This window comes from Aethalodelphis obliquidens, unplaced genomic scaffold, assembly GCF_003676395.1.
Source record: "Aethalodelphis obliquidens isolate GAN/ISIS:26980383/991018 unplaced genomic scaffold, ASM367639v1 scaffold6, whole genome shotgun sequence".
NCBI classification, from domain to species: Eukaryota; Metazoa; Chordata; class Mammalia; order Artiodactyla; family Delphinidae; genus Aethalodelphis; species Aethalodelphis obliquidens.
This window is the reverse complement of record NW_020837950.1, coordinates 5,529,834-5,556,534: the sequence shown is the minus strand read 5'-3', so window position 1 is coordinate 5,556,534 and position 26,701 is coordinate 5,529,834. Positions and strand designations below refer to the sequence as shown.

The window sequence follows — 26,701 nt, the reverse complement described above, 5'->3', positions numbered from 1 at the left end:
TTGCCACTCCTCTCGCTGAGGGAAGAGTTTCTATGTTTCTTCCCTTTGAATCTGGGTGGGACTGTGACAGCTCTGACCAACTCTGTAGTGTAAGTAATGTTGTGCGTCTCTGGAGGCTGGATCAAAAAAGGCTTCCTCCTGGCTCCCTTTTTGGGACTCTCACTTTGGGGGATGCTAGCTACCAAGCTGTGAGTCTCACTTGGAGAGAAACAAATGCCCCTGCCAACAGGCAGCATCTACTGCCAGCCTTCAGGTAGTGCCAGCCCCTAGAACCTTAGTACCTTCCAGCAGAGTCCCCAGACGTTGCTGAGCAGAGACAAACCACAAGCTACTTCCTGTCTAGATGTCTAATCTCCAGAATCTTCCATGGGCATAAAAAATGGTTGTTGTTTGTTGTTGTTATTTTGTTATTTTTTGGTTAGGAGTCTTTTTTTTTTTTTTTGCTCCTAAATTATACAACAACAGTCGAAATAGATGAGGACCTTCTGCAGTGATGTTTGTCAACTTGGGGTAGGTTTCCCCTTGGTCTTATTTTTCTGCTCCCTTTAGGTATTTTGCGATGATTAATTTTATGTGCCAAGTGGCTGGACCATGGTGCCCCAATATTTGGCCAAACATTTTTCTGGATGTTTCTGTGAAGGTGTTTTTTGGGAAGAGATTAGCATTCAAAATGGTAGACTATTAGTAAAGCAGGTTACCCTCCATAATGTGGGTGGGCCTTACCCAATCAGTTGTAGACTTTCATAGAGCAAAGACTGATCTCCCCAGAGCAAGAAGGAGTTCTGCCAGCATGCTGCCTTTGGACTTGAACTGCAGCTCTTCCCTGAGTCTCCAGCCTGCCTGCCACTCCATCAGACTTCAGACTCACCAAGCCTCCAGGAACGTTTGCCAATTCCTGGAAAACTCTTTCTCTCTCTCTCATTGGTCTGTTTCTCTGGACAGCCCTGACTAACACACATATTATACTTTTCACTCTACTTCCCAAACTCCTCACCAATTCCTCCAGCATCCTAACCTCACTGTAGTATCTATGTAACTCAGCTCTGTTTAACTTCATATGCATTTGATGTATTTAAGAGGGCTAGAAAAGAGACTAAAGCTGGCTAGAGAGTCAATCTTCTAAACTTCTTCCTCTTCCTCCCTCCTTAGGACATAAATCATAAGCAATATACATCTGTTGCCAATAAATGGGCAGCACCTATATAGGATGATAACACCAAGGGTAGAAAAATCTAAGCAGGTAAGGACCTGGGAAGGAGATCAACTGTGGATTTTGCACTGAGTTACAGAATGGCATATGGGCATATACGCTGAGAAAACCATAATTCAAAAAGAGTCATGTACCAAAATGTTCATTGCAGCTCTATTTACAATAGCCCGGAGATGGAAGCAACCTAAGTGTCCATCGACAGATGAATGGATAAAGAAGATGTGGCACATATATACAATGGAATATTACTCAGCCATAAAAAGAAACGAAATTGAGCTATTTGTAGTGAGGTGGATGGACCTAGAGTCTGTCATACAGAGTGAGGTAAGTCAGAAAGAGAAAAACAAATACTGTATGCCAACACATATATATGGAAACTAAGGAAAAAAAAAAGTTCATGAAGAACCTAGGGACAAGTCAGGAATAAAGACACAGACCTACTAGAGAATGGACCTGAGGATACGGGGAGGGCAAAGGGTAAGTTGTGACAAAGTGAGAGAGAGGCATGGACATATATACACTACCAAACGTAAGGTAGATAGCTAGTGGGAAGCAGCCGCATAGCACAGGGAGATCAGCTCGGTGCTTTGTGACCACCTAGAGGGGTGGGATAGGGAGGGTGGGAGGGAGGGAGACGCAAGAGGGAAGAGATATGGGAACATATGCATATGTATAACTGATTCACTTTGTTATAAAGCAGAAACTAACACACCATTGTAGAGCAATTATACTCCAATAAAGAGGTTAAAAAAGAAATACCCAAGTGACAAAATGATCAGGCAAAGTAAAAGAAAAGGCGCAGCTTACCCCTCGAAGCAGTGGGCGACTGTCAGAACCCACTTCTTGGCAATGAGGACACAGCCACAAATGTGACCACTGGGTTCACTCTGCAGGGAACACTGCCAGGGCCACCTTCCTGGGCGACTCGTCCGACCCCCAAGGATCCTCTTGTTCATTCGGGCAGCAGGGCGGCGCCCACAGTCTACCAAGGAGCAGGAAACAGTATGTGACTCACTACCAAAACCAGCTAGATGCTTGCGTCTTTGCTGTCACGTACAAGTGATCATTTTTTCCCTTGAGCCAATCCAGTTAAATTAAGTTCATATCCCATTGTTACACCGCTAATTCGCTCACCTTGTTTAGTACATAGAAGAGAAATCTTACTTCTGCTGTGACAGGACTGCCTAGATTTGGAAACATAAAATGGCATAATATTCAGTTACATATTTATCGTTCACTTCAAACACTTTACCAGTGAAAGGCAAGAAATAGCTTATACTTAAGTCAGGAATTCTCAAGGCAGGGCTGTGGTCAGATATCACCTTAGAGGTGGAGGTATATGAAGGATGTACTTTTTTTAAGTGTATTTAGTATCATCATTATACACTTTCACATTTGTGGGAAGAGAAACTATTGTTAGCAAAGGTTCCCACATCATCTTGGCTGGTGGCACCACCCATAATACTGACTCAATGATTTTCAAAGGAGGGAGAGGAAAAGGAAAGGCATTAGTCTGCTTCCCAGAATGTATGGTGAGGAGGGAGCATATCAGAGTTTTATGCTTATGGAGAGGACATGTATGGCCAAAAGAAGCTGAGAAATAGCTTGAGAGAAAAAAAATATTGCTTCAGAAAGTTAGAGAACAGAGAAAGGAATTGAATATTTAGACTAGAAAAGAATCTTGAGACTTGTTTTATTATCTTTTTTTTTAAGTTGAAATATAGTTGATTTACAATATTGTGTTAGTTTCAGGTATACACATAGTGATTCAGTTTTTTTCTGATTATATTCCATTATAGGTTATTATAAGATATTGAATATAATTTCCCATACTATACAGTAAATCTTTATTGCTTATCTGTTTTATGTATACTAGCCTGTATCTATTAATCCCATACTCCTAATTTGTCCCTCCCTCCATCCGTTTCCCCTTTGGTAACCATATATTTGTTTTCTATGTTACTGAGACTTTCAATGTTAAACTGTGTATCTATGATTAGCTGACAGGAGGAAGGGGATTAAATTCATCCCATGTAACTCTAGATGGCAGGATCAGAATCAGTAGGGAGAACTTATAGAAAGAGTGCATTCAGGAAAGGAAGAACTTTCTAAAAATTAGAGTTTAGCTTTGAAGGCAAGAACATGGTTTAAGCATCTATCAATGTGGCTGAACAAGAGAATTCAGCTGAGGGTACACTAAGTTTTAACCACAAAGTCTCTTCCAAGCATTTATTCACAATGCAAATTTAAAAGAAAAAAAACATGTTGGGACTGTCAAAAATACTATGAAATGCTTAGAATCCTAGATATGTCAGAAGAAAGAAAAACAACCCTATGTTATTTCCACATTCCTTTTTGAAGATCTACTGTATTTTCATTTCTTGCTAAATTTGCATGGGGATATGTGTATACAATAAATTATATAATACAGAAAAAGCACATTTGTGTTTTGCCTTCTCACAACCTGAAATCCTATCTCCTCCTCACTTTCTATTTCGTTATCCTTAGTTTGTTTGTAACACTTCCAAATATCTGAAATTCATTTTGTTTATTACTAGCTTAGAGTCTCTCTGTCCAGCTCTACAATGTATGTTTCCTGAGACCACTTCTACATCCACTTCTACATCCCCGCAGAGCTTAACAATGAACCCAGCATAGAAGAGATACAAATAATTAGTTGTTATTTGTTAGATCTTAAAGTCATAGCTTTTAGGAATAGGAAAAGACCAAAGACTATGTGTCTCAACTCTTATTTTAAAGGAAATTGTGGTTTATAGGATCACACATCTACTTAGCAAGCCAGGACTAGAACAGGTCCACCAACTCCCAACTTAGAATGAGTTTATCTATCTATCTATCTGACCTGAAAGGGATTTTCTGGCAGTCCCAGTTTGGGGAAACAAATCACTGTTGAAAGACTCAGGTCATTGGAGGAAGTGCTTCAGTTGACAACTATTCAGAAATTTGGTTGCAAGTTTGGTCTATGGGGAAAATGTCAAGACATTCTGAAGAGAAATGGCCCACCTTTAGTTTTACTCTTTAGAATTCTTATGTACTGATTTCTCTAACATTTGTTAAAAGCTTTGGAGTCAGATAAACTTGGTTTGAGTTCAGAGACTATCACTTATCATCTGTGAGCTGTGAATTTTGAGCAAGTTATTTAAATACTCTAGAGCTATGTCCCTATAATGTAACAAGCACTAAATGAGTGTTAATTCCCTCAATTTACCTTTCTCCTGCACCCCTACCCAAGATGAGGGAGGCAATGTTGCCATGATTTTTTAGGGGAAATTTTTCAGAAGTGTATTTTCAAGGTTACTTGATTATAATTTTATTTTGTGTCTGTTTTTTCCTCAGGCTCTCCAAGTTTTATCAGTTGCCATTATTTCAATTTCTTCTGTTAACTAGTCCCATGTAACATCTATAGAAAGTGTAGATATTAAGAATTTATTTTTAATAGGATGTGAAAAAAATGCCAAGATTAGAACCCAAGCTCCTCCTCCTTAACCACGATAGTTTCTGCAATCATCATTAAAGAAAAATGTAATTAGCCAAGAGAAAAAGATCTATGTCTACAAAGAAGAAAAAAAGCCAAATGATGTCGAAATATAAAGGCCCATAGCTATTCTATGGAAGCTCTTTTTTGATGTGACAAATGTGGATTATCTTAAATTAGAAACAGAAGAAGGGCCCTGATGATGGATGTTTGCTCCATAATCCACTCTACACAGCTCTAGTGATGGGTGTCTTACCCTTTTACCAGTAGTTCATGCAAAGTGGTCCCATTAAGGCTTTCCCAGTCGGAGTGCAATGTCAGCCACTGCTGGTCTCGCTCCTGTTCCTGTATCACCTTGGTCACAGATGGTTCTCTGATAGAAGGGCAAATACCAGATAAATATTCAAAGTACAATGACCTTTGACCAGGCGATATCATTATTTAGCACTTACTCTCTTATAAAAAGAAGCATTAAATTATCAGCCAATATTTCAAGAGGGGGATTAGTATTGGAAGAAGTTTGGCATGTAATGTAATCAGCAAGAGGGGAAGTTACTAAAAGTATCCTGAAGCAACAAACGTCCACACTGTTACAGCTATTTTAGTCATTCTCTCTGCTGACATGTATTTGAACTTTGTGAGGTGTCGGAATTCTAACATATACGATGTAGAAGTTCCAATACCTAAAAAACAAGAGCAACTTTAGGCAGGGATCAAAAGTAAAATAAAATTTATCTGCCTGGAGTATTTTTTCCTTCACTTTTTTTGCCCAATGTATTCCTGCAATAAAACGATACCTTAAAATAAATAATAAGTAAAGAGAATCAATGGCCATGTAGTGTCTGTTCAGACAGTATAAAACTGCAAGCAGAATTTTTTCAACATACTGCAGAATCTTTATGCACTAAAAATTAGGAAGGTCTCTAGAAAGTAGAGACAGGAGTTAGACAACATCATTTTGCTGTTTACCCATATTCTCACTCAAACTCTACCAGTACTTTCCTATCAATGTCTCATTCAATCATCAAATAAATATGCTTGTACCCAAGATGTACCCAAGATTTAAAACCTTAGGTTTCAAAAGTGTTTGCGTTTTTGTGTAAAATATCCTATTCCTCATGAAATAACTGGTTTACTTAGGCAATCCATATTTGAAGAAAATCTTTTGGATTTTTATCACCTGATGCTATTAAGGGTAGCAGAGGTAGAGGAATTCATTTTAGATAGGAGGAACGAGGGCTCCTTCTGAATCTGGAAGTAGGAGAGAAGGAAGCAGGTACTAAGTTGGATTTGGAGATGGGGAGAGAATTCATCAAGAGAATTCAAATCAGACAATCCGATAATCTTTTCTTTTCAAGTACGAGGGGGGCTCCTCGAATGAAGGTGGGGGGGTGGTGGCAGGGGTGCATGATGGTTAGGAAAGTGATGTATATATGAAATTGTTCCCTGGCGGAAGTATTTGGAGAAACACATCAAAGATAACTTCAAAAGAATGGCAAGCAGTGCTAAGGATTCAAATGAACCTGGAAATCTTGAAGTTGTAGTAGCATCAAGTCTGTGAGCTTAGTGACTTTCTTTTTTTGATAATGGAATGCCAATTTTTTGTAAAAAGCGGGGGGCACAGGAAGGGAAGAAAAGTTAGATTCAGTGGCATTGAAAGAAAAATTATCACTTCCCCTGGTCATCAATTATTTTAAAACTACTGTCATTACAGAATAGAAAATAAAAGAAACAAAAACCTCCCCAAATCCAGTTATTTTAAAAAGAATAAAACCCTCTAAAGAGAAGACTTGAGGATAGAATAAGAACCAAAGATTAAAAACAAAACAGAGTCCTTAATCATGGATGAATTCTAATCATTTGATTTAAAAACAAATGGCATAAACCCCGCCCATGCTTTAAGAAGCATCGCACAAGCTTTAATTTATTTAGATACTTGAATGAACTGTTTTATATTTGAAGATGTCACAAAAGCTACTGCAAAATGAGAATTCCTTCCTTCACCAAAATGAGGCTCTGGCTTTAATCCCAGAAGTGCTGTATGCAGAGGCACAGTGGGATGGAAAATACAAAAATCAGAGACCACACACACCACTCATGGTGTTTCTCTTGATACCTGCATCCTGAGAATTCCTTTCTGCAGTAGAACAATCTGTGGCCTCCTAAATCCAGGCATTTTACTCGCAAAAAGCCAAAGGAAGATCAGCTTCAGATTTGTTATTTAATGAAATCATTCTTTAGGCAGATATTTACAGGGCAACAGGGACTTGCATGGGGACAAGTCAGCACAGGATTTGCACTGATGCTAGATAGGAAAATCATTGCAAAGGACGCTTCAGTCTTTCAACTCCCGAGGTCCCGTCAGTCACCTCAAGGGATGTTTTTGCATTTCATCCATTAACCTCCAACAAGAAAGGCAATTTAGCCTGAATCTCTCAGTTACACCAAGTGGAAAATCTAAGAAATTCATCATCAACAAGAAGGGAGAATCATTACAAAAGTTAGTTTCCCATGAAATTCTTAAACCCTAGCATGCTTCTCATGCACAAAAATAAATCTTTCAGCCCTAGAAATGTCATCTTATGGCCCATTAAAAAAATATCAGCGAATCCATATGTCGGCTTCTGCCATTATACAGAATCTGAGCATCTGTGTGATTTCAACTTTTATTTTTTTCTTTAAATAATTTTTAAAATCATGAAAGTAATACTTATACATGGAAAAAACCCAAACATTATAAATGAAAAAATGTCCTTCCCATCCAAGATGTATAAAAACCATCACTGTAAATAGCATTTGAGTATTCCTGCCAAGCTTTTTCTGTAGTCCTTGTACGTACACCCCTCTTTTTTTAGTCTATACACGTTGTTCTGGGTGGTGTTGATGATGCTTTCGTTTAATGATTTATCTTGGAAGTTTTTGCATAATAATAGATAATAACAATGATATTATTAACTAATAACTGTTTTCTGTAGGGCAAGCACTAAGAGATTAGTAATTTGTTTTATATTATTTAATCCTCTCAACAACTTTGTGAAGTATGCTTTATTATTATTCCCCATTTTGGAGATGAAAAAATTGAGGCAAAGCGAGAATAAGTAATTTTCCCGAGGTCACACAGCTCTGGTATTGAGTCCCTTTGGTCTGACATCAGAGCACCACTTCTAACACTGTGAACACTATGCAGCCCTCCTCAATTAAGGGCACACGCCGTGTTCTTTCCATAGCTGCAAAGTGTTCCATTATATGGATGTACATTTACTTTACCAATCCACTATTGAGGCTGTTTCCAATTTCTGGCTATAACAAAAAAGCAGCCGTTAATACTCTTGACCATTCACCTTTGCTTACATGCACACATGTGACTTGAGGATAAATTCCTAGAAATAAAATTATTGAATCAAAATGTAAATTTTTTATGAATTTCCCCTTCAAAGAGTAATGTCAATTTACAAACTTATCAAGAGTAGGTTTGTCTGTACTTTTTAATTTTTGTAACTACGTACATAACGTAAGTCATGCTATTAAAACATATCTGGAACTTAACTGCTCAAATTTTGTTTAACAGTTGGTGATGCATTTGACTTATCTTTTTCCATATTATATCAAGAGACCAATCCTGTTGGGTAGAGAGCAAAAGAGCAAAAAAGCATCTTGCTAGTGATGAAGTATCAAAGTCACTGTATCCTAAGGGAGTCTGAGCAGGGAATGCAGTCAGACCCAAAGGCTTCTAGAGCAGCTATGAAATCATATACAGAGAAGGCAATTTAAGCAACAATCTACTCCAGTGCCCTCTTCTGACAGTGCGAGAAAACTAAGACATAGACCCAATCCCAAACATTTGAGGAGCCCAGAGCGAGAGTATAAATGGAGGTCCATATACTATAGGTCTACATATTTAGATATTATAAATCAAGTTAACAAGCTGTTAAAGAAAACATATTCTATCTTCCCATCTTGATCAACATATCTTTTAGGTTCAAATATAGAATTCTTGGACTCCTTGGAACAGTGGTTTTCAAACTTTAGCATTCATTAGAATCAACTGGAGGACCAGTTACCACAAAGATTGTTGGCCCCATGCCCAGATTTCGAGGTTTGATAAGTCTGAGATGGGGCCCCCAGTTTGCCTATCTAACAAGATGCCAGGTGATACAGATGCTGTGGTCTGGGACCACACTTTGAAAACAGTTCACCGGGCTCCAGGTGGGCATACCTCTGGTGGGCAGACTCTTTGCCCCGTGAGGTGAGGCACAGCTAAGAAGAAAGACCAGAGTGGTCCCTCTAAGTCAGGGTTTCTCACCTTTGGCACTACTGACATTTTATGCCAGATAATTATTTGCTATGCGGGGCTGTCCTGGGCACTGTAGGATGTTCAGCATCACCCCTGGCTCCCACACACAAAATACTAGTATCACCACACCACTCCTGGACTGACAATCAAAAAGGTCTTCAGACATTTCCTAAAGTCCCCTCGGGGCAAAGTCACCGCTGGTTGAGTTCTGGGGTCCAGGGCAAGGCCCCTCTGCTCTGGGTCTAAAAGCAGTACTGCACAAAGAAGCAAGAGAATTTCGCTCCAATCTGCTTCCTGAAATGTGTGGCCGTAAGACACATATAAAAAATGTATAATTCCCCCATACCCACTGAAATGAGAGAACATATCTAGAATTCTGAAACATCCTGATATTTTGAAAGGAAGTCTATATTTTAAGGCTTAGGTGAACAATCAGATCTCTAGACAACTTGGCTTATTCTTATCTCACTCTCAGGTCACTTGGTGTTGAGTAACGAGGCATTCCATGCTTGTATTTTAATTACGTAGGGGCTGCTTACCTAAAAAATGAAAGGCAGCACAAATCCCACAAAGCAAAGGGCTTCTTTACTTTTGTCAGCAAGACAGTAGTGCAGGACTTACCTAGACATGCCACACATTCCAGTGGAAGGACCAGGTCTTATTCTATGACATCTATTGCTCGGGAAAGTCATGAGTCCTCAACCTCAGTATTGATGGTTAGTCTTGAAATACAAATGCCTTGTGTAGTGGATAAATTATTTGCAATTCTAAATATCCTCCTCAGAACCTGGAACCTTTCTGTTAAACATTTCGTATCTGATTTCAAAAATCTTATCTTAAACCCTGTCATGTTATTGTCTCTGTTTGGTTCCTATAGTTTAGACATGTTAATATTAAAAGCTAGTTAAATGATTTTGCCAGGTAGAAGGAAGACCTAGAAATATTGACAGAAAGGCATCATAGGTTGCAAACAAACACAAGTGAACGTGACCATAGAATCGTTCATCTGGTTAGATAGCTCAGCTTACACTTTATACAGCAAAACTCCCGTCAATAGAAATGTTTCAAAGAAAAGCATAAAGTCTGAGCTTATTTTTCCAGTAAAATAAGTATTTAAAAATATTTTTTATTGTAATCTTAACTGAAAATATATAATTTTATCCATTTATCTACCTCAAAGGTAGAGTATAATAACTGTATTAGGCCATGATTTACAGGTACAAGTGACAAAAACTATCTCAAAGAAAAGAGAAGCTATAGATTATAAAATTAAATTATAGACTATTCATATTTCATAAAAAAATCAATGACATAATCCATTTCTAACATACAATAAATTGAAGACTATAGCTATTAAATATATATTCTCATTCTCATATAAATTAGAAAATAAAACTAGTAAAGCACTATTTAAAATAAACATTTCATTAAAGATATAAAAAAATTAATCAATCATAAAATTAAAATGTCATTTGATCATTTACAAGATTTCAATCTTATATTGTAAAACAAACTCAATAAATGGTGTTAGGTTGTAAGTATATTTTTGAGCAGTAAGTATATACCTCTTTCAGAATCTACAGTAGTCCAAGTATTTCCTTCTGGCTATTTTATCTTCAAAAAAAGATCCCTTTTCTTTTTTGATAACTTGGAGGAAAACTTTGGGGACATGTTTTTTTTAATTTTTAAGAGACAGAGACAACATTGTCTTGAAAGAAACTTATTTAGTTGTTTAGAAAATGTTTCCTGTTTGTCTTTACCTTCTTTTAGTTCATCAGTGTAAAACTAAAGATTACCAGTTTCAATTACAATATGCCATTTTTTATTCCACTAGTTCAGAAAGTCTTGGAACCAAGGTAGCATTTAGTTTTCTTATAGAAGCTTTGCTTCGTCAATTGCTCTTTTCTTCCTCATCTTGATATTATAGTCATAGAGAAAGTGCACATTTATTCAATTCAAACTTTTAAGGCAGAATATGACTCTCTGGGTACATTACAAAATAAAATAATTCAAACTTCAGGGCTTTAAAAAATATTCAGTTAACAGTATTACACCACCAACAACAACAAAAATCAGCATTTTAGTACCTAAAATAGTGCCCGAATATCTGAATATCAAAAAGTAGAAATGTAATCAATCACTAAAGGGATGTGGATGGTCTTCAGGATGGCTGGTGCCTGGGGACCAAGCACCTTCACGACTCTCCATCTCTCATCTCCACTTCCTTCAGTGGGAGGGAGGAGGACGAGGTGGGAGGTGGCTTTAATGACCTCCAAGTGACTTTTCCACAAGCTAGAGGACAGGCTGTCTGCAGCTCTAAACTCAAATCCTTCATCTTTGTGACCAAAAAGGAAAGACGTCTTCTCTCCCCAGTCCACTTAAAACAAATCTTATTGAAAAACTTTAAGTATCACAAAACCAGTCACTGTAGCCCAGGAGTGAGGTCCTTTGATTAGTCCAGCTTGGGTGAGGTATTACCTACCCCTCTACCAATCACTGAGGCCAAGAAAAGTGGGTCATGTACAAAGATGGCATCCCCCTTTGGGATCCCAAGGATAGAATGGGAAGTGAAGCAAGTCCCAAAATGAAGGGATGCAGGTCCCAAAGGAAAAGGAGGGAGACAGAGAGGCAACACAATAAATGTCTGCTACAAGTGACTTTACTTGAAATTTTTTAGTTCAAAAGATTACTATGCCTCAGAGTCAAGATCTACATGTTCTTTTGTTACTTCTGGAAGATGTAGGAAGAGTACAAGATTGGGTAGATATTAGACTTATGTTCATGAATGACACAATGGGTTAATCAGTGAGTGTTCAGTGAACTCAGTTTACTCATTGCCAAAGGAATATCACCTTGGCAGAATTTAAACAAATGACACAGTCAGATGGGCAAGGGTTAAAACTGATGATTAATAAGGTTAATAAGCTGGAATGGAAATGGAGACAACACACTGGTGTTATATCAGATGGAGTCCCTCCCTAAAGGAGTTTCAGTGAGAGGAACAAATTCCAAACATGTGAAAAAATAATTTCTGATACCAATAAATGCTTTGAAGAAGACAGAGTAAGCAAATAGAGAGTACCTTGGTGAGTGCGGAAGCTGCTCCAACTAGGGTTGTCAAGGAAGACCTTTGTAAATAGTTGACATACAAGCTTACAGACACGAATGATGAGATGGAGGTGATCCTGTTAAGGTCTAGAGATCAGCCTTCCAAACAAGAGGAACTGTGAAGCCAAAGCTCCCGAGATGCGAATGAGTTTGCAGCACTGGAATATCATCAATAAGGTCAACGTGTGTAACATTTAGCGGACAAGTGGAGAGTGCTAGGAGATGGGGTCAGAGAGTGAGGCAGGGGCCGGATTATGCTTTACAGGCCAGAGTAAGAAATTGGATTTTGATTCCAAACTGTAAAAATAAAATGAAAAGACCAGTGGAGTTGGCATTTAGATAATATCATTACTATCAGTCCTGTCTTGGGGGTAAAAAGCAAGCCAAATTGCAGTAGGTTTCGAAGAAAACATGAAGAAGTTAAGTCATCACCAGGAGTCTCTGGTGTAGTTTCGAAAGGGGGATGCTGCCATATAAGGACTTCTAACAGAAATAACACAGGTCTTTCTGGTTAATTTCTGGTGGATTCTCAAGTTGTAAATCATGCTCTTACTTACCTAGGACCCATTCATATTCCTGCCAATGGCAATGAACTATGATGACCAGAGAATCTGATGCCCCCAAAGACTTCACAGAGATTGATTCTTCCCCATTCCAAGACCTTCTTGCTCACAATTAGCCCTGATATTTTTGGTGGAAAGGTGTGTTTTGACAATTCTGGAGAACTCATGGCAACCATCTTTGATTTTATAAATCCTGATGTGAATCTATTTTTTAATGGTGAACATTTTTATCACAAAATGGAAGGGAAGAGAGTAAAAAAAAATGTGCTTAATCCAGGATCTAGCATAGTTTTATTCCAGTTAATAACGGTGAATTTCCCTACACCACTGAGAAGTTTCCATTTACTTTCATAAGTTATTCATTAACCCAACTGACACAGTTTGAGATTCAGTTTGCTAACAAATAATCCGAATTCTTCGCAGAGCTTGCTGATAGTGATCATGTGGAGATGCTCTTAGGACAACTGGTAGACTCACCTTCCTCTTGCTTACGAAAGCCTCATACCTAGTGGTCTCATGGAAGACCTTAAAAAATATTTCCTCTTCCTTTAGGATGTAGCACTTTTTCAGGAAAATTCTTCTTCTTCCTTACCTCCGAACAGCATGTACCAGAGAATTCTACACTCACACATTGGACTTTATGATTTTCTTCTCATCCAGGCACTCATTTAACTAGCAGCTTCTTGGGAATGTGTTAAGAAATTAATTTCTCATGCCCAAACCACATGTCTGCCAGAGAAGCTACGAAGCTGCATGTGAAAGAAAACAACACTTCGTGGATTTGCCTCAGCTGACGTCTACTTAGAATAAGACAAGCATGTACTTATTACTATATGTCTTTTCAAAAAGTGAAAAACAGGGCTTCCCTGGTGGCACAGTGCTTGAGAGTCTGCCTGCCGATGCAGGGGACACGGGTTTGTGCCCCGGTCCGGGAAGATCCCACAGGCTGCAGAGCGGCTGGGCCCGTGAGCCATGGCCACTGAGCCTGCACGTCCGGAGCCCGTGCTGCGCAACGGGAGAGGCCACAAGTGAGAGGCCCACGTACCGCAAAAAAAAAAAAAAAAAAGTGAAAAACACTTAGATCCTGGTCGTGCATGATGAATTTCCACCACCACCACCTCCTCACTGCTATCCACTTAAAAATCCTACAATAAGATCACAAGGTGAGGTTAAGATCTACCACAAAACACCTACATAAAGCAATACTAAATGGGGTTTATGTTTAAGAAGCTGGTTGGCCACATCAGTCATGGCATTTTTACTGAAGAACTGGGTGCCATAGGGGATCTACTCCTAGTACCCAAGAGATCTCTTCCACTTGCTTGGACTTACATCCTAGCTCTGTATTTTTCTGCAAGTAGCAAAGTTCCTTGGCCTCTCTAATCCTCAGTTTCCTCGTACATAAAATAGAAATAACAATACTACTTGTCTTATAGGATTACAATGTGGATAAACTGAGATAATACTTATCAAGTACTCAGAACAGCCTGGCATGTAATTAAGGTTGGCCATTATTATTTTTTTTATTATTATTTTTTTTTGCAGTACGCGGGCCTCTCACTGTTGTGGCCTCTCCCGTTGCGGAGCACAGGCTCCGGACGCGCAGGCTCAGCGGCACGGCTCACGGGCCCAGCTGCTCCGCGGCATGTGGGATCTTCCCGGACTGGGGCACAAACCCGCATCCCCTGCATCGGCAGGCGGACTCTCAACCACTGCGCCACCAGGGAAGCCCAAGGTTGGCCATTATTATTCTCTGTAACCTATTCTGGGAAATAAATGAAGAATCAAAAAATATATACAAATGATATACAGCCGTAGAATTAAGAGGGATATCGTGTAGTACTGATTTTTAAGTACCACAGGAAATTCAGGGGCAAAAGAGGTCAAGGAGATGAGAAAGACTTCGCAGAAGTCATGAGCCTTGAGTGAGGCCCTGAAGAATTTGGATAGGGAATGTAAAAACAATGCATCTATGGACACAGAGGCAGAAGCAGGAAGGAATGTGTCTACAGAGCACAGATAAAAGACCAGACAGTACAGAAAGAGCAGAGGAGCACGTACAAGGATATGAAGTTGAAGAAAGATGAGCTAGTTTACGGCACGTCTGCCAGTTGGGAAACTTATTTGGTTAAAAAAAATGTCAAATGAAAAAAGACCTTTGACAGAAAATGATTTATTTCTGCCTTAGTCCTTTCAGGCCTCTATAACAAATTGCCATAGACTGGGTGGCTTATAAACAACAGGGATTTATCTCCCATAGTTCCAGAGGCTGGAAGTCCAAGGTCAAGGTAATAGTAGATTTGGTGTCTGGTGAAGGCCCATTTCCTCAGTCACAGACAGCCATCTTCTTGCTATGTCATCACATGATGAAAGGTGAGAGGAAACTCTGTGCAGTCTCTTGTATAAGTTACTAATCCCATTCTTGAGGGCTCCATTCTCACGTCCCAATCACCTCTTAAAGGCCCCGCTGCTTAATACCTTCACACTGGGGGTTAGGATTTCACATATGAATTTGGGGGGGACATGAACACTCAGTCTATAGCAATCGAACATGATGTTTGTATTACAGCTGGTAGGGCTCTATTAGAAATTCAGTCATGGGATAGTGAGAGCTTTTAGGGAAATGGAGGGACCAAAGATCTCCTAACCCTATTTCCTTCACCAGTCACTGCTCATCCTTCTTTGCTTCTCTTTTTGGCAAAATTTCCCCAAAGAGTTCTACACTTACTGTCTTTTCTCTCTTCCTACTATCTCTTAGGTGTTTGCCCCCTCACTCTACTGAAACTGCTCACATCAATGACATGCACGTTGCTGAAACCAATAGTCATTTTCAGTCCTCATTTTACTTCTCAGCAGCATTTGATAGAACTGACCCTCACTTCTTCCTTTATATGCTTTCTTCAATTGTCTTTCAGGATACCACATACTCCTACTGCACTAGTTGTTCTTTTTCATCTCCTTTGGCTTGCTGCTTCTCTTCTCTGATCCCCTTAATGTTAGGGCTCAGTCCTTGATCTCCTTATCTTCTCTCTCTATATTCCCTCTCTTCGTCACCCAGATCAAAAAATGAACAATATCATTTTTGAATACATTGAATGCAGACCATCAAAAATATGAACAAGAACAAGTGTTGGTGAGGAGATGGAGAAACTGGAACTCTCACGCATTGCTGGTAGAGTATAAAGGGGTGTGGCCTCTTTGGAAAACAGTTTGGCAGTCATTCAAAAAGTTAAACATAGAGTTACCACTTGACCCAGTAATTCTAGTCTTAAGTATACACCCAAGAGAAATGAAAACATATGTTCACACAAAAACTTGTACATGAATGTTCATAGCAGCATTATGCATAAGAGCTCAAAAGTGGAAACAACCAAAATGGCCATCAAGTGATGAATGGATAATCAAAATGTGGCTCTATCTACCCAAGAGAATATTATTCAGCCATAAACAGGAATGGCGTACTAATACATAGTACAACATGGATGAAACTTAAAAACATTTTACTAAGTGAAAGAAGTCAGACAAAAAATATTTTGCATGATCCTATATGTGAAATGTGCACAATAGGCAAATCTATAGAGACAGAAAGTCAATTAGTACATTTTAAGGGCTGAAGGGAAGGAGGAATGGAGAGTGACTGCTAATGAGCATGGGGTTTCTTTTTTGAGTGATGAAAATGTTCTGGAATTAGACAGTGATGATGATTACAACTATTTTGTGACCATACTAAAAACAACTGAATTGTACACTTTTAAACGGTGAATTTTATGGTATCTGAATTATATCTTAATTTTTAATAAAACAACTACAAGGTTCTGAACTTCCTTTCCATGGTTTACATGTACAGGACCAGCAATCTGGGCTAGACTGACTACTACAGAGGACTGAATCTGTCTCCGAGCATCATGGAAGTCAATCAATAAGGAAACCGTCCTGGATTAAATAGTTCTTACATGACAAATGAAATGTGAAGTTAGAAACTTTGTCCTGGGAGTACATGTTAGGAAAAATTACAATGCAAATCCTTATATCAGGGACTATTAGGTAATATAATAGATACCATCTTTGCCGTTTTGCCCAAGACACAGAAACATTCTTTGGAAGGATGTTTCTTCTGTTGACAAACTCTAAAAGATTAGGGCATAAAATAAAATTGCAACTAACTCTACAAAGGAAGTTTTGCCAAAATAGTACAGCCTATTTCCAGATGATCTAACTTTTATAGAGGTAAGCTTAGGAGGCCAAGAGACACAGAGAATCACATTCCCTTAGACCAACGTCCTCAGATACCAGATGTCTCAACTGAACATTTGGCAAGTATTAGCGGGCAGTCTAAATTCTGATTTGTACTGTTGATTAAATAAATGCCCATATGTTTCTGATACTGGACACGCAGGTAGCAAAGTCAATATACTGTCATGAGAATTTAGGGGATTGATTTATACCCTTGTCTAATCAAATAGTCATCATATTTCCAGCTGGGGTGAACTCCAGAGATACCTGCAGATGGGGGTAAAGTGTTTTCAGATTCAGAAAAGAACTCTGAATCCTCTCATTTGGACAAGCACTTAGTTGATAGCCTAGCATTTGTGCTGTTAGACATGGAAAGCATGATTTAGGTCTGAACAACTCTAAGTGCAGGTGTTTTTAATCAACTGCTTCTATCGTGAAAGCATCTCAGTAGAATCCCTGCAAAAACATGTAATTTGGTGTAGATCTGCATTTTAAACAAACTAGCTACAAAATATACCCCCTGAAGTAGCTGAGTGACCTATTTGGAGTTAAGGTATGTTCGTTTTGGATACTATGTGACAGTGCTTTTCTCTTAAATGTTTACTGAATGAATGAATGATTTAATGAATTTATATTATAGTATCAAGATAGTATGTCTTCCCCACCACATGATAAGCTCTTTGATGATGTTATTCACCTGTGCAACCTCCACACAGCGCCTACTCCTGTATAAGACCCACAAGCTGATGCTCAAAAAACAAGGAGGAAGATACTGAATAGAATTAGTTGGGGTTGTTTTTTAAACTTCAAGTTTTGGATGCAGAGTATGTTTGACAGTATCAAGGCAGGCCCATGGAGTGGACACTCCACTCCAGAAGCTAAAAGAGGACAACTCATCCCTCTCCCCTCCCTCTGGCAGCTGGAGTGAAGGTCAATGTCTAGCCATGGCCAAAGAGACACTCCTATTAGGGACTTTGAATGTAGAAGAAATGACTCAAAGGTGCAGGGTTACTTAGAGTTAATTTGAAGCACCAGCGGCAGAACTGTGAGTCTGCAGCACAGCAACTGGTCTCCAGGGACAGTGGTGACAGCAGCTTCCTAAGCATCCCATTGCCACAGCAGGAATTTGGCCTTGTCTTGCCCATTTTCTGTGTTCCTGCCCTAGCCTGGTTCTCCAGATCTCTGTCAATTCACGAGCCACCCACGTAAACTGAAGAGTAAACGTGCAGGCAAGCCAGAAATACAAAAACACTAAGGTTACCTTTTGTTCTCATTCACTTTGAAGGTGAATCACTTCTTACCCATTAACTCAGTCAAATAACAGTTATGGTTTTCCAACCATACTGCTCTCTCAAATTTTCCTAGCCCTCCTATGAAATAAAGTTATCTTTAAAAAATCTAAACGTCTATCTTAGATTTTAAATACCTAAGATATTGCAATGACATTTTTCCACTATGTTAAGGAAATGGAGCAAAGAGATTTTTTTCAAAATCCAATATGCACACAGGAGCCAAAGGTAGAGACCACTAAAATGGAGGAATTCATCAATGGATGAATAGATTTAAAAATATGGTGTATCCACACAATGGAATATTATTCAGCCATAAGCAGAAATAAAGTACTGATACATGGATGCATGAAAACATTATACTTAGTGAACTAAATCAGATAATGGTGATGGTTGCACAACATTATGAATCTACTAAATGCCACTGAATTGTACACTTGAAAATGGTTAAAATGGTGAGTTTTATGTCGTGCATTTTACCACAGTAAAGAATTTAAGTCCAATATTCAAAAAATTAGAAGAAATATAAAGTAGAATATTTTAAACATGATCCATTCCATTTTCAACAGAACAAGGTGGCTTCTGTCAAAAGAATTTTCTGGTTATAAAATCTTTGTAGTTCCGACGCTCCTTCAGAACTCTCAGTGAAGTTATCTGTCATTACATAATCAAGTTTTCTTATTAAGAAATAACCTTGTTGGGAATGTAAATTGATACAGCCACTATGGAGAACAGTATGGAGGTTCCTTAAAAAACTAAAAATAGAACTACCATATGACCCAGCAATCCCACTACTGGGCATATACCCTGAGAAAACCATAATTCAAAAAGAGTCATCTACCACAATGTTCATTGCAGCTCTATTTACAATAGCCAGGACATGGAAGCAACCTAAGTGTCCATCGACAGATGAATGGATAAAGAAGATGTGGCACATATATACAATGGAATATTACTCAGCCATAAAAAGAAACGAAATTGAGTTATTTGTAGTGAGGTGGATGGACCTAGAGTCTGTCATACAGAGTGAAGTAAGTCAGAAAGAGAAAAACAAATACCGTATACTAACATATATATATGGAATCTAAAAAAAAAAAATGGTTCTGAAGAACCTAGGGGCAGGACAGGAATAAAGATGCAGATGTAGAGAATGGACTTGAGGAGGGGGACACGGGGAGGGGGAAGGGTAAGCTGGGACGAAGTGAGAGAGTGGCATGGACATATATACACTACCAAATGTAAAATAGATAGCTAGTGGGAAGCAGCCACATAGCACAGGGAGACCAGCTCGGTGCTTTGTGACCACCTAGAGGGGTGGGATAGGGAGGGTGGGAGGGAGACGCAAGAGGGAAGAGATATGGGGATGTATGTATATGTGTAGCTGATTCACTTTGTTCTAAAGCAGAAACTAACACACCATTGTAAAGCAATTATAGTCCAATAAAGATGTTAAAAATATATAATAAATAAAAAGAAATAGAGTGAGATGCAAAAAAAAGAAAAAGAAATAATCTTGTGTCTGGTGAGAGGAAAGCAAAGCTCCTTCAAAAAGCTTTTAATCTATCTCTGATCACAGTCATATCCCCTTTCATTTAAACACAATAAGGAAGTGGTGAAAATAAAGTATAATTTAATCGATCTTGGCAAATATAATTTTTCCACTCTGGCAAAGTTTAAAACTCTCTTATTATGTCATCAGTTACTCAATTTTCCAAAGATGTGAGACTTTACATGGGAAAAATGGGCTAAAGATGCTGGTATTTATGTAATTCTTCAAACTGGGATAGCAAAAATGGGCTGCCAGTTGCTCTCCCATAATTGGATGGCTCATTACTGTAAAATTATTTCAAGTTTGCTCTGTGGAATCCTGGCAAGTGACATTTACTCAATTTTTTATTCTAGAATTTTATAAATCCTTTTTCTTTTATTTCCGTCATTTCTATATTTCCCCCAAATCTCACATCCATCATTGGTAAAAGAAAAAAATATATGTGTGTGTTTATATGTTTATATGTATAAACACACTCACATATATATTCTAAGACCTTTCAATTATTGTTTTCCAACCCCAACAGAACTAGAAAAGAAAACCCTGCGCCAAGAATCCAACTTTAAAAGTATTGATTTCAGTGTGTTTGTATCAAAGCCAGAGTGAGTGGCTTTTCATTCTAAGAAGCAAAAATGGTGAACTCTTTCCTAATTTACATTTCCTACATTACACAGGGTAAATTGAAATACCAGCAACTTCAAGTTCTATTTCTCAACTTATTAAAAAGATTTGTGTTGCTTAAAAAGGAATATTCAATAACCTCTTGGGGGCGGGGATTGCAAGATTTTCCCATCCAGTTTCCTCAGAGGAAACCATCTTAATGCTTTTTTAAGTAATAAAAGCATTTCATTTCACAAGTCCTTAAAATACAATGACTTCATTTACTTTTAGAGGCTTTATCAAAGTAGGTTTTCAGAAACCCGCACTCTTGAGAGCAGGTGCCTGTAATCAAATACAGTTCTCTCACCTGATCCATTTCCCATGCTTTGGAGGGCTAGGTTTGAGAGCACTAACTCACCCTGCATTCATAAGGAAGATATTATTGCCAAGTTCCGTGAAGCCCTCTGAGAAATTCATCAGGGCTACAAACTACTGACCTTACCCTAAACCCATCTGCTTGCAGGCCAGCTGACTCAACGTCTCCTGCCAGCCATCCGCACACACGTGGTGTTCCATGGCAGATCTGTGAGCGGTCAGGAATGACGAGGAGTTCACATTTGCAGAGAGGGTCACTGAGGGGAAAAAAGGGGGGGAACCCTAATTTAAAACATTTCTTCTCATGACACCGAATGATAACATGCTTTTGCTTTACTTGCAGACATTCATTTTTATTTCTTTTAGCTAAGAACCATTTGGTGAGTTCTTACCCTGTGCCAATCACTGATTGCCATGTGGTGGGGGATGGAAAAATGAATTAGATTTGTTCTCTGCCCTCCATGAACTAGAGGCTCTGGTGAAAGAGACAGGCAGTTCTTAACTTTTCATTATGAGTTACAAGACGGCCACAGGCAGGTCCCATTCCCATGAGTTTACCCAAGGACTTGCATAATTAGAAGGAGCCAGTTGTAACTTCATTCAAATCGTTTCCTTTCAAGAAAGCTTGTGAGAATGCAAGTGTGTGAGAGGGATGTGTTAATTTCGGATTAATTTGGCATATGCACTAATTCCTCTTTTATCAAAGAGCATCCTCTGTACTTCATACACCATAGATTGTTCGTGGAAACACTGCACAATTAATGACAATATACATCATAACCGTGATTTGGCCAGATGATGCAAAGGACTGAAATAAGGACCAAGGGAATGGAAACAGGGATGAGTGTGGGACGATAGAATGAACCAAACTCAAGATGATAAACTGCAACATTGGGATACCAGTATCCCAATGTTAAACAACATTGCAGTTTATCATCTGCAATGTTGCAGATGATAAACTGCAACATTGGGATGCCTTTAAGTCCTGTCCATGTAAGGGAGTAGATAGAAGTCTCATCTGGATCTGGGGCGAGAGTCCAGGGAAGATGGAAGACCACTTCAGTATCCTCTTCCAGGAGGTGTCAATGATACAAGAATGACTGACTATTGATAATTTATTATGGGTGATAATAAAGCGTTTTTAAAAAATTATATTCAAATGAAAAGTTATATCGTCAAAACAATTTGAACCCAAATATTTTTACAAATAATATAGACATTTCAAGCAGAGAAGTAACTTGTGAGGAAGTGTTCTGTGAGTTGGAAATAACATGTACAAATCACCACTGGTAGCTTTTATAATAGTAAACCAGAATAGATGAACTTCGTAAGATCTGTGAAACCAGTTAGGATTCATTTAGCTTAAATGGCTGCCAGGCATTAGAGCATAGAGCAGATGGCAGAAACAAGCAGCTCACCACAGTCCCATTCGTCGGAACTGTCTATGCAGTCGGCTTCGCCGTCACACCACCGGTCACGTGACACACACTCGTGGTTTGCACATTCTAGCTCATCATCTTGGCAAAATGCTGGCAAGGGAACAAGAAGTGAGGAGACAAACATTTTAGGAATGAATGTGATTATCACTAACAGGCACATCATGGTTTGCCAGCAGGAGCATCTAAGGAAGACAAGGTGTGGTCACCCACGCCTCCAAACAGGTGTCAAGACCGAAGAGTAGAACTGATAAAATCTCCTTTCTGAGAGGTCCATCCATACAAACAGCAAGCATTTAAACAGAACTACTGTCTCCAAGTGATGAGATTCTCTAGTTGTAACTACAGGATTGAAGAAGTGGTACCCAGAGCAGCAGAAATACCAAAGATTAGAACATAGGGCTAAAATCTGAAGTGGCGGGAACAGGGCACTGGGCATGAGCGGACTGAAGTCACCCTAGGATGAAAACCAGCTCTGTCCACATTTATGGGTAATTTTATTTTTTTTAATCTCTAGTATTAAATGACTCTCAGAGTCACACACTAACTCTCTCTTAGGTTTTTAAAAACTATGGCAAAACTCCTTGATTGCCTACCTAGCATCTATTACTTTTCTTCCTCCCTTTTGAAAAATGTATTTATTTTTTATTGGGGTATAGCTGCTTCACAATATTGTGTTAGTTTCTGCTGTACAACGCGGTGAATCAGCTATATGTATACACATATCCCCTTCCTCTTGGACCTTCCTCTCATGCCCACCCCCATCCAGGTCACCACAGAGCACCGAGCTGATCTCCCTGTGCTCTACAGCGGGTTCCCGCTAGCTAGCTATTTTACACATGGTAGTGTATCTATGTCAATCCCAACCTCCCAATTCATCCCACCCCACTTCCCCAACCCCCGTGTCCTCCTTTTTTAAGGGAACATGAATTTGTTCAGGCCCGCACACCAGCCCCTGCTCCATGGCAAGATCCTGATTCGTTTAAGCAAGACATGGCATTTTTCTGACTACAATTTTTTTTCTCTGAGTACAGTTATTCGTCTAGGAGTAAAGATGGGATCCGAGATCAGGGTCTTGGCCTGTGGTTTTGTAGGCTGTACTTTCCAAGGAAGTTCCTGCCCAAACCCCGCTGTCCAGGCCACGTGTCCTAGCCTGAAGAAACAGCATCTTTTTCTAATTGGTTCTCCCTAAAGATGCTTCTTTTTGCAGTTCAGCTGTTTAGGTGGTGTTCTTTGGAATCCACACAACAATAGCTGACTGCTAGCTGGGACCCAGCTCAAAGTTGGCCAATCTGAGTGAAGCCCTAAGTGATATTCCAGAGATGAGGGTGAGGTTCTCTCTCCTTCCTAGTGGCTATGACCAGGGAAGCATGGCACCCCAGGTGCTCTTGGCAGCCATCTTTGGACTCTGGTAGGAGGCAGCTAGAGGTCAGGCAAATGTAAAGAATCCCAGAAGAGGTGCTGAGCTCCTGTATCTGGCCCTACACTTGATTTTTTATATGATAATATAAGGCATATGCAAAACACAGGATAATAAAAGAATAATTGCTTCTTCATTGCTTAAGTCTGTTTGAGTTGGGCTTTCTGTTACTAGTAGGTAATGCATCTTAGGAGATTTTTTTTCTGATTCTAAAACTACTGGCCATTCATTCAGAATATGTAGAAAAGACAGAAAAGCACAAAAACTTAATAATTCCACCATTCAGGGATTACAACTGTAAACTTTTTATTATGCCCTTCTGATCTTTTTCTATGTGGTTATATGTACTTTCAAAACTCAGCACAACAGTACACATAATTCTTTATGCTTTGTTTTATTCATCTAATGATATGTAATGAACCCACGAGAAATTATCCTTTTAATTTAATTTTTAATGTTTGCATATTATTTCATTTTATGGTTGTATTTTATGTTCCCCCTCTTTTTGGATATTTGGGGTGGTTTAATTTTTTCCATGTTATAAATCATGCTAGACTAATATCATTATGCATATATTTTACACGTTTGATTGTATTCTTGGCATATATTTTTACAAGTGGAGTTTTAATCAAAAGGTCTGAAAATACAAAAAGCTTTTGATACTATTTCCAAATTTCTCACTTACATTCAAAATGAGAGGTAATTAGTGTTTAAAATAAAACGGCACATTCACAAATTCACAGTAAGCACTTACAGCAATTTTTTTCATCCATGTTATCAGGGCAGTCTGGGAACCCATCACAGATGACTGTGTGCTTCAAACATTGCTTGTTAGATGGACACTCCCAAAGATCTCTCTCTTTACATCCTGGAGACAGAAGGAAAGGTTATTTGCAATAGATGTGAAGGTGAAAATAACAATGGCTTTGATCAAGCAATGTAAAAAAATTACAATATAAAGGTATGATTTCCTTTTTCTTAACGAGTTTTGACTCCTGTATACCGTGGAAAATGTAATTTTGAAAGCAGAAATGCTTGGTAATCTCCAAACTGCATTATAAATAGTACAGCTCTCCCAGGAGAAGATCAAAAGTGACATATGGGAAATCGGAAAAAAAAAAAAGAAAAAGCAACTGTACTTTAACGTTCATCTTTAGCTGTTCCTTTTGCTTTCTGAGCCAATTTGCCAACACATAAGACTCATCTATAAAATGATGAGTTAACGCTTTTAAGCAAATATGCCAAAACCTAGCGATCTAAATGCATATTATCTTAAAATGTAATTTCAATCAACAAATGGCGAGGCCATCTGTGTGTTTAGCACAAGAGGCTCCTCCCATATGCCAAATATCTGCAAAACTAGCTCAAGAGCCATTACTTCAGTAACGTAGCCAGAAATCTCAGGTTAGAAACTTGATCAGTTAACCTGAGAAAAGAACATAATTTGCCTAAGACCAGGACTATAAGCTTGAACTGTAATTTGCCTGTACAATCACAAGCTCTTACAATGAACTTAATAAATGTCATCTGCTTCACAGGCAGTGCATTTATACGTCCGCTAGAACATGCCAAGTGCCTGATGTGTTCTTGTCACTCCAGTTGGATCCATGACCCTCACCAGGCTGTGAGGGGTGAGAAGGAAGAGACCACATGTATTCATCTTTGAGGATCCTGAACCCCCCTGCCTGGAACAGCAGCTAGCCCTCAGCAGGACCACGATACACGTGAATCTTAAATGGAACTTCATTTCACGTAAGGAACGAAAAGTCTCTCATTCCCAGGGAAAGGTAATTTAGTGTAAGGTGAATGAAGTGCCAAGCAGTGATGAAATAAGGGGTTTCTTTTTTTTTTTTTTGCGGTACGCGGGCCTCTCACTGCTGTGGTCTCTCCCGTTGCGGAGCACAGGCTCCGGACGCGCAGGCTCAGCGGCCATGGCTCACGGGCCCAGCCGCTCCGCGGCATGTGGGATCTTCCGGGACCAGGGCACAAACCCGTGTCCCCTGCATTGGCAGGTGGACTCTCAACCGCTGCGCCACCAGGGAAGCCCTAAGGGGTTTCTTTAGAGATGCTATTTCTCATCTGATCTGGTACAAATCATCCAGAGAAATGTCATAGATGACTGACTCAGGTTTCTTGGAGTCCCTTATGAGAAAATAATCTGCTTTACAAAAAATTCTCATTGAAAAGTTATCAAAATAAGTCCCCAGAAGAGAAATTTTTACTATGGGATAAAATTAGATTTAAAGTGTTTCACCATTCAAAAATATAGGACAGCAGTAGAGTATGTGACTGCAAAACTGTAGGAAATAAATAGTGAGAGGCCTTCACTAGCTGACCATCTAGAATGGTTTTAGGCCCAGGGACATCCATTCTAGGAACGCATGGGAATATAATCTGGAGTTTTCAGCTAACCAAGAATACATCATCTGGGGCTTCCCTGGTGGCGCAGTGGTTGACAGTCCGCCTGCCGATGCAGGGGACACGGGTTCGTGCCCCAGTCCAGGAAGATCCCACATGCCGCGGAGTGGCTAGGCCCGTGAGCCATGGCCGCTGAGCCTGCGCATCCGGAGCCTGTGCTCCGCAGCAGGAGAGGCCACAGCAGTAAGAGGCCCGTGTACCGCAAAAAAAAAAAACAAGAATACATCATCTGGAACCAAGAGACATCATCTGGAATGTTCTGGCAAGGAGACTCATCACAAACCACATCACTTGCTAGTAGATGATGAGAGAAAACAGCATGAGTCTTTCTGACTGTTCACAAGGTACATTCCTAAGAGTACAGAGAAGAATGTGGACACTTGGAATGAAATGATAAAAGATCACAAAAGTCGATCTACTGGGACATAAGACCTGTATGCTCACAGATGGTAATAATAAGAGATAACATTTATTATCCACTATAAATCCACCTTCTAGATATTAGTTTTAATTCTTACAATAATACCATAATGTCAGAATTACAATCACCATTTTCTAAGTAAAGAAACTGAGATTTAGAGAAAATAAACAGATTGCTCCAAATCCAGCCTTACAGAGAAAGATCCAGTAGGGAAGCAGGTGCAAGCCTCTAGTTGCTGTCCTCAGTATGTATTAGAGGTAAGAGCAAAGGAAACAACGCTTAGAGTCAG

At 39.2% G+C, this 26,701-nt stretch overlaps 1 protein-coding gene across 1 annotated transcript in view; it reads right to left on the bottom strand.

The window, feature by feature from the left end:
- Positions 1 to 26,701, bottom strand: part of CORIN (corin, serine peptidase) — a 216,063-nt gene that overhangs the window by 33,098 nt on the left and 156,264 nt on the right. The window contains exons 13-18 of the mRNA XM_027103039.1: positions 24,328 to 24,441; positions 22,136 to 22,246; positions 20,845 to 20,974; positions 4,963 to 5,079; positions 2,345 to 2,394; positions 2,018 to 2,192 (exon numbers count right to left, since the gene is read on the bottom strand). Of these exons, the coding sequence (XP_026958840.1) occupies positions 2,018 to 2,192; positions 2,345 to 2,394; positions 4,963 to 5,079; positions 20,845 to 20,974; positions 22,136 to 22,246; positions 24,328 to 24,441 (697 nt within the window). The remainder of the gene's footprint in view (positions 1 to 2,017; positions 2,193 to 2,344; positions 2,395 to 4,962; positions 5,080 to 20,844; positions 20,975 to 22,135; positions 22,247 to 24,327; positions 24,442 to 26,701) is intronic.